Source organism: Euprymna scolopes, chromosome 13 (genome assembly GCF_053919585.1).
Source record: "Euprymna scolopes isolate OS-2025 chromosome 13, ASM5391958v1, whole genome shotgun sequence".
Classification (NCBI taxonomy): Eukaryota; Metazoa; Mollusca; class Cephalopoda; order Sepiida; family Sepiolidae; genus Euprymna; species Euprymna scolopes.
This window is the reverse complement of record NC_136494.1, coordinates 76,932,769-76,940,780: the sequence shown is the minus strand read 5'-3', so window position 1 is coordinate 76,940,780 and position 8,012 is coordinate 76,932,769. Positions and strand designations below refer to the sequence as shown.

Genomic DNA, 8,012 nt, shown 5'->3' with positions numbered 1-8,012 from the left:
ATAAAACGTATCCTGATACAAGGAAGAAATACATTTGTGAAAAAAAAAAAAGAAAGAAAAACCCAACGTCGCTACTTTACAAAAAAGCTTTTTTCAGCTTCGGGGAAATTTTTAACAAGAAAGTTTATATGTCTTTTTGTGTTCGTTTGTAATTGTTTTTGCACAAAACGAAAAAAAAGAAACGTTTCGCCACACTAAGACAAGCGGACGACTTCAACAGCTCGGTCAATGGTTTAACAAAAAAAGGACAGTACAAAAAAAAAAAAAAAAAATTAAAAAATGGAATGGCAACACTCTCTTTTCGGATGTTTCGACAACATCGGTTTATGTTTGATCACTTACATAGCCCCCTGCTACACTTTTGGCAAAAATGCCGAGGCGGTCGGTGAAGACTGCTGCTTATGTGGCGTGTTGTACTTCATACCGCCGATCAACTTCTACGCGGCCGTCTCCCTGCGACGGACGATACGGCACAGTCGGGGCATCGCGGGTACCTTGTGCGGCGACATCCTACACTCGGTTTGCTGCCCCTTTTGTTCCATGATTCAAGAAGCCAGAGAGGTCAGAGGTTACGAGTCCATAGACATGGTGCGAGAATAACAATGGCGGCTAAGTGGTTAACGACGCGGTCTGAAAACCTGGGTGTGCCACGTTCAAATCCAGTTGTTTTCTACGGAAACACTTTCATCAAATCCACACTTGACCTTGTGCCTAACATCCTGAAGAGGAGCTAGATGAAATAAAATTGAATGTCGAAAAAAAAAAGGAGGGGGTTAATGAACACTTATTTTCTTTTCTTTGAGGACTACAATTATTTTTTAACGGTCAGTCAATGTTAAATGTCATTTTATGAATTTTTTGTGTGCAAATTTAGAATTTAACCTATTAAAAAAAAAATACAGAAAAATCTTTATAATGTATATCTTCGCCACAGAAAGAAAATTCATATTCCAAAAGTCACGTAAATTGAACAAGTATTTTTTTTTTTTACCTAAGAAAATCGAAATTATGAGGAAGCGAGAATTGTCTCGCTCCGCCATATTTAAAATCCATTGCTGGTTACCCTTCGTAATAACATCTCCAGAAATAAAGATCTAAATAAACCTTGTAATAGATACAATTTATTATTATTAAACAAAAAATTGTAAGAAAAAAAAATAAAACAACAACAAAAAAGTACTTGATCCATTTATGCGATTTTTGGAATATGAAAATTTGTTCCGAACAATACGTACACACCCATAGAGATGTTCGTAAACGTTTGTTTTTTTAATTTTGTTGAAATAGGCTGAATTCTTGAGTTGCACTTTTTTCATACTAAAAAGTTTCCATAAAAATATTAACAAAAATGTATGTTATAAGTGTATACTTACATTCGGAATAGAAGTCGAATATTTTTCAAGGTTGGTGTCGATTTTTAAAAAAGCAAATCCCAAATTATGACCAAAACGGAAGGAAAGAGTAAGTATGTTTTTGACGGAGTCTCTCTTTAAAAATCTACCAAGAATCAAGTAATTAGCCGATCAATACGAAATTTTCACCGATTATTAAGTGAAGAATGAATTTTATAATGGTGTACTTTTTTTTACATAATCGATATTTAAACACCCTTTTTCTTATTTGTGGATACAAATATGCTTAAAATAATCAGCTGAAACTGAACAAAATATATTGTATTGTGGAGAGTGTGAGAATTGTAGATAAAAAAAACTGCACGTATCAGATTTTAAGGTTGACAATACGAATTTTGAAAATGGTTTACTTTTTAGTTTTCTGTGTTTTGAAATGTGAAATTCGTTGAATTATGTTAATAATAATTATCCTTCAGATTAGTAAAAATAATTCTATATTTTCATTATTTTTACGAATTTTTTAAAATCGTTGAAAAATAAATTAATTTTCTTTTGCCATTTAATAGGAAATGCTTTGAAGAATCTATATCAAAAAAGAAAAAATCGTAAATAACGCATTTTGCTAAAAATTCGATCTTTTTTTTTTTTTTTTTTTTTTGACAATTTGTTTTTACGTGATATTACCTCAACTGTGGTAGACGCAATTGTTCATATTTACAAACGGTTGTTATTGCTCCGTTTTCCTTTTTGCTGTGACTTTCGTTTGACTTAGTTTAAAGTGTGGGGGACTTGCATCTCCCACACTCTCTCTTCCAGAAACACTTGGTCCTGATGGCAAAACAGGATCAAGACGATCAAGCCTAAGACTAGATGCAGGCAGGAGTTGTCTCCAACACATATGGCGCCTAGAATTCCCAAAATGGTCACCCATCTGGTACTGGCCAACCCCATCGTTGTTTAACTTCGGGGGTTATGTAGGCAACAAATATATATATAAATATATATATATATTATTTTAAAAATAGTAATCTACGGACACGCGTGTTTCGGAGCCCTACTCCTCATCAGCGTAGCTTGACTGTTGGTAGGATTCGATTGGACCTGATGTATTTCAGAGACATAAACATTACTATCGTTTAAAAAATCAAAACAAAAACCACTTATATATATCGCTTATGAAAAAAGAATTAAACACTTATAAAGTTCATTTTCTACTTAATCGTCAAAGCAAACATTAAAAATACATGGAAATTTACAGTACTTATTTAGTCCTATAAAGGCTACCATAGTTTCGTCCAAAATATCATTACATTTTGGATTTTTTAATTTCGCCATGGGTCCTGGATATGACCTTAAACTATATCCGGTGGTGAGGCCCCAGCTTGCGGGCTTTGGGGAGTGTGGAGCCACCCTTTAATTGCCATTGCTCCCAGGTCCACTCTGACCCGGAGTGGTAGTACCTGTTAGGGTCCCAACTATGGGTTCAATAGAAACCGACTTGAAAACAACAAATATAGTCTATTTAAAAAAAAAAATTCTTCTGAATCTTTGGATTCGGCATTAAATAACCTGATAAGGGTTGATATGCCGTAGAACAAAAACAACCAACCAACCAATTTCGCCATGCCGCATCTATAGTGTGAGATAAAGATGGAATTATTTGAAATTCAGGTACTTATGTTATAATATTTTTGCATATTTGTATAGCAATCATCCTAAATCTTTAGACAAAAAGAAAAAATTAATTGGTTCAAAAACCTTCTTTTTTTTTTTAAATATTCAAATGTGTTATCCATCGAAACAAAAATCGCGGTTAATGGTGTTTTTACCTTTCAAAATTTTTAATTTTATTAAAAATAGTAGAAAAAGTTTTATATTATTGTGCCTTTACTGTAATAAAATTCAGGCCTTTATCTTTTTTTTTGAGGGGGGGGGGAGGAATGTTGCACAAGAAATTTTAATAGATTTTAATTCATTAAAAAAAAATAACTTGGCTTTTCTTCCATTTTTGGTCGTGCCTAATCTAAACTTTATCGAAAACGGTTTTTCATTAATAATTATTTTTGTACCTTATCGTTTTCCGTAATTTTTATTTGAAATTCAATATTTTTTTGTTATTATAATATAGAAGCACTGCATTTGGTAATAGTCATTGGCTTGGTAATGTTCGATTTTTTGGTTGCAAACTATACAACATTATTGTCAAGATTCCATTTTTTTATCGATTATTTATGAACATTCTGCAAAACCTTATCGGTAAAAATACAATATATTTTAAAAATCTGAAATTTATATAAATTTCACGTAAAATGATTCGCCTCCTTTCTGACCAGATAGCGTTTGAATGACATGTAACTATTTTCTATGTTATATATATATATATATATATATATATATATATATATATATATATATATATAATCTATTTGTAGGGTGGGTGGAGTGTCTATTGTCACTCGGACTTGTGGTTAGGTTAGTGGTAGGTTAGGGTTAAGGTGCATGTAATATATTTTTTAGTAAATGATGAGTTCGAAAGGATAAACATAATGCAGGAAAAATAATTGTATACAGATGAATAAAATAGTCTTTTTTATCTTATTAAATGAGGAACCATTTCAACTTAAACTCCATTTTGTACAACGTAATCTAAAAAAAAACACGTTTGAATTGTGTAAATATGCGGGAATAATCGAAAGTTTTACAAAATGGAGGCTTCCAACCAACGAATGTATTTATGTAAAAGCAAAACTGATTTCTTATTTATTTAAACATGTTAAAATGTTCTTGAATTCGGAATCTATTCAAAAATCGACATGATAATTATAGGAATGATTCTGCGCTACGAAATAGGTGCGGTCAAGAATTGAACATTGTAAATGCTTAAAAAAATAAATCGTAAGATTGACAAAATCTTGACATTTGAAATATAGACATTTTGTCATATATATATATATATATATATATATATATATATATATATATATATATATATATATATATATATACACGTTGTGGATGACTATAATGCTCCTTGTTGAGTTGAGCATATTGGGAAGTGATACACGATATACCATTGGCGTATAAAGCGATGCCCTTTGTGTAAACAAATCGAGCTTAGGTATTCGGACGATGTCAAAACATCGTTAATTCACTGCCCACACAGCAGCTGATGATTGGTGTAACGGTTCAAAGCCTTGACTGTTGTACTGGCGGTCGGGTTTCAATCCTGGCTTGAGGTAGTTGCCTGTCTAGCTGCACTGATGAGCTGAGATACAGCGAAACAGTACTGTATGTGAATGACTATATATATATATATATATATATATATAAATAAATTAAATTGAAAAATATAAAGAGTAAAGTTATGTAGAATTTTATTTATATTATCAAGGGAATAAGGAGGAAAGTCAGAGGGAAAAGAAAAACAAAACTCTTTCGACCATGACGCTTCGAAGCTAAATGCTTCTCATCAGAAGAGGAAAAAAGCCAGCATTATATAAAGATAAGGGCAAAAAGATAAAAAAAATGGACATTCAGATTAGAAATAAATAACGTAGGTGATGATATAATGGGGATTAATTAAGAGTATGAAAAGAAAAAATCGAAAAGTCGAAGAAGGGGGAGATAATATAATGAGGAACTAGAGAAAAGGTATAGAAGAGAAAGTAGAATAATAAATATACATACAATGGCTCAAAAAAAAAAAAGGATACTTCAATTAAAAGTTAAATATAAACAGGTAAAATTATAGAGGAATAAAAGGCGAATGAAAATGAGGTATAGGTTGTTTCAACAATTATGTTGAATTTAGCTTAAATTTACGGTTTTTTGGAACCACTTAATGTCAGGAAAAGAATAAAGAATAAAGCCGGCTTTTCTCCTTTTCTGATGAGAAGCGTTTAGCTTCGAAATGCTATATCCTAAAGATTTGTCTTTTTTTTTCCTTTTCTCTCTCATTTTCGTCCTTATTGACTTGATAATATATTAAAGTTTTATGAAACTTTACTCTTTGTCTTTAATAATTTAATTTATAAATTGCTCCTCTTAATCGGGTAAAGTCTTTTCTATCTTGGTTGGTTTGTTTTATTATTGAAAATATATATATATTTAGGTTCGTTTATTATATATATATATATATATATATATATATATATATATATATATATATATATATATTATCGCCTCTACATTAATTTTATCCAAAGTTTTGAAGAAACTGCTTACCTCTTCAAACTCACCATTTACAATATTTTTTATTACAATTCCCACACCCTCTATCTGTTCTTAAATCTGAACGCAGATTCCATGAACAAAGCTTCTTTCCTAGAACTGCTTGCCCGTGGAACTCTGCTGACTACAGCATGGTCGTCTTCAAGTCTAATGTAAACAAGTCTTCAAGTCCAATGTAAACACGTTTTTCATGCCTCGCTCCCCCCCCTTAAATAATAATATGCTACCCAACTTGCGTAAAGCTGTCATCTCAGACCACCTTACACTCATTAACCCGTATGCTCAAGTAGTCTTCAGGCCTTGATAAGTGGTGGCTCCCTTGTAAAAAAAAAAAAAAAATTCTTTTATGGTAAATTTTTTAGGCTATTTCTTAGAAATCATGGACATTTGACATATTAGAAATTTTTATTTTATTGCACATACCATTTGTTATATAGCCTTAAAACACTATTCGGTTAGAAATTTCTAGCCTGAAAATATATGAATTAGTAACCAGACATACAGAAGCATCCTAAATGGAGAGTTGTGCAGTAAGATGTTTGTTCACATTACATTTAAATTTCTGCATGTTGGTATAGTCAAAGAAACAGAGAGAGAATTCCAAAGGCTATCAGTTTCAGGAAAGAAGCTATTAGTGTAGAAAAGTTTGTGTCTGAGGAGTTGTAGAATAAAGGAATGGAATTTTGCTGTCAATAATTTTGACATAATTGCCAATAATCTGCAGTTTTATTTTTAAACAACCCTTTTCTTTAATTAAAAAAAAAATGTGGTCTTTATTCCGATGGTTTGTTAAATTGTAAATGTTTAAATTCTGGTTGCTCTTCAAAGAACTGTTTCAAAGAGAAAAAAAAACGTATTAAATGCTGGAAACAAAAAAAAAAAAAAAAAAAAAAAAAACATTTTATTGAATTTTGCTAACAAAAAATATGGTTGTACTATTTTTTGAAAAACATTTTTTTAATATTTATTTCTTTTTAAATGTTTCTCCTGCTGCTGTTTTAAAGATTAATAAATAAAAAATATTCAACCTTACATTATCATAAATAAAAGGTGTACATATAAGTACTGGTCTTATCTTTAGTGTGTTAAGACCAATTCCTATATTTTATTAGTATGTAACAGAAACCATAGTACAAAGGAAAAAAATCTTTTTTTTTGTATTTATTTGCTTCCCCATGAGAGAAAAATGTGACACAAGGGCGTTTTCAATGTGGAGGGAAAACCAGCTCCTAAAAAAATGGGGCACTCTGGCAGTAGACAAAAATACATATTGCCTTAATATAAAAGCGTTTCTCCTATATTGACTAAGAACAAATTAAGTGTAGCATCAGAACAGATACTACACTTGGGTTTATATATTTTATTCTGAGAACAAAATGCTTACACAGCAAAATGTTAACAAAAAAAAAATCAGGCACAAGGCCAATCAAAAAATGGAGAGGGAGGTCTATGTTCATCTTTGTCACTGTTGTTGACTAAGCTAATTCTAGCCGGAGGTCTCAGTCACCATAATATCATATTCACACAAGGGGTCGTCCTATTTAAGATTCCCCAATAAAGTCTGTTTTTAAAATATATATATTAGTGTTGGGACGATTAATTGGAACTGGAAAAATCGGAATATTTGAGGATATCGGAATCGGAAAAATTTGTACCAATTTTCCAATGCCAAAACGATTCTTTTGTCTTTTTTTTATTTGATTTTGTTTAAAACTAAATCTTCCGTTGCTGGTTATAATGATAAAATAATAAATATTTATTGATTTTAAACCACCAGTAAAGCCAAACTCGATAGATCGTCACCCACAAATATATTTTTACATTAAGGAAAATATTTGCACATTTAACATGTGTGTTTTTACAGTAACCAAAGAAAAAATACAGCTCTAATGTTAAATATATAGAAATTTATAAAGAATCGGTAATTGTATCATAATCGGGAAAAATATTGGAATCGTCCCATCACTAATATATATATATATATATATATATATATATATATATATATATATATATATACACACAGTGGTACCTCAGTACTCGACCATAATTCATTCCACATGTTTGTTTAAATACCGAAATTTTCGAGAACCAAAACGATATTTCTCCTTTAAATTAACTGAAATAGAATTAATTGGTCCCAGAGTTTAAAAGTTCTGTAAACTTTGAGGATTTTATACATTAAATTGCACTGCCATTTCATATTCCTTGGCAAGTGCTGACACACGTATTCCTCTTTCAAATTTCTCTATCAGTTCCTTTTTAAATTCAATCGGCATTCACACAGTTTTCTGTTTTGCACTCGCTTTACTGCTTTTATTTCTGTTCTTTTTATCCAATGGTAAAAGAATGCCTATTTCTAACGCCTTTACATGACACTACATCGATTATTTGAAACACAAACTTCATTTTTTTTTTTTTTTGCACAAT

At 30.9% G+C, this 8,012-nt stretch overlaps 1 protein-coding gene across 1 annotated transcript; it reads left to right on the top strand.

The window, feature by feature from the left end:
* Nucleotides 1-279: 279 nt before the first annotated feature.
* On the top strand, nt 280-600 carry LOC145292287 (uncharacterized). The gene has a single exon (XM_080138612.1). The coding sequence runs from the start codon at nt 280-282 to the stop codon at nt 598-600; it is 321 nt and encodes a 106-aa protein (XP_079994738.1).
* The last annotated feature ends 7,412 nt before the right edge of the window (nt 601-8,012 follow it).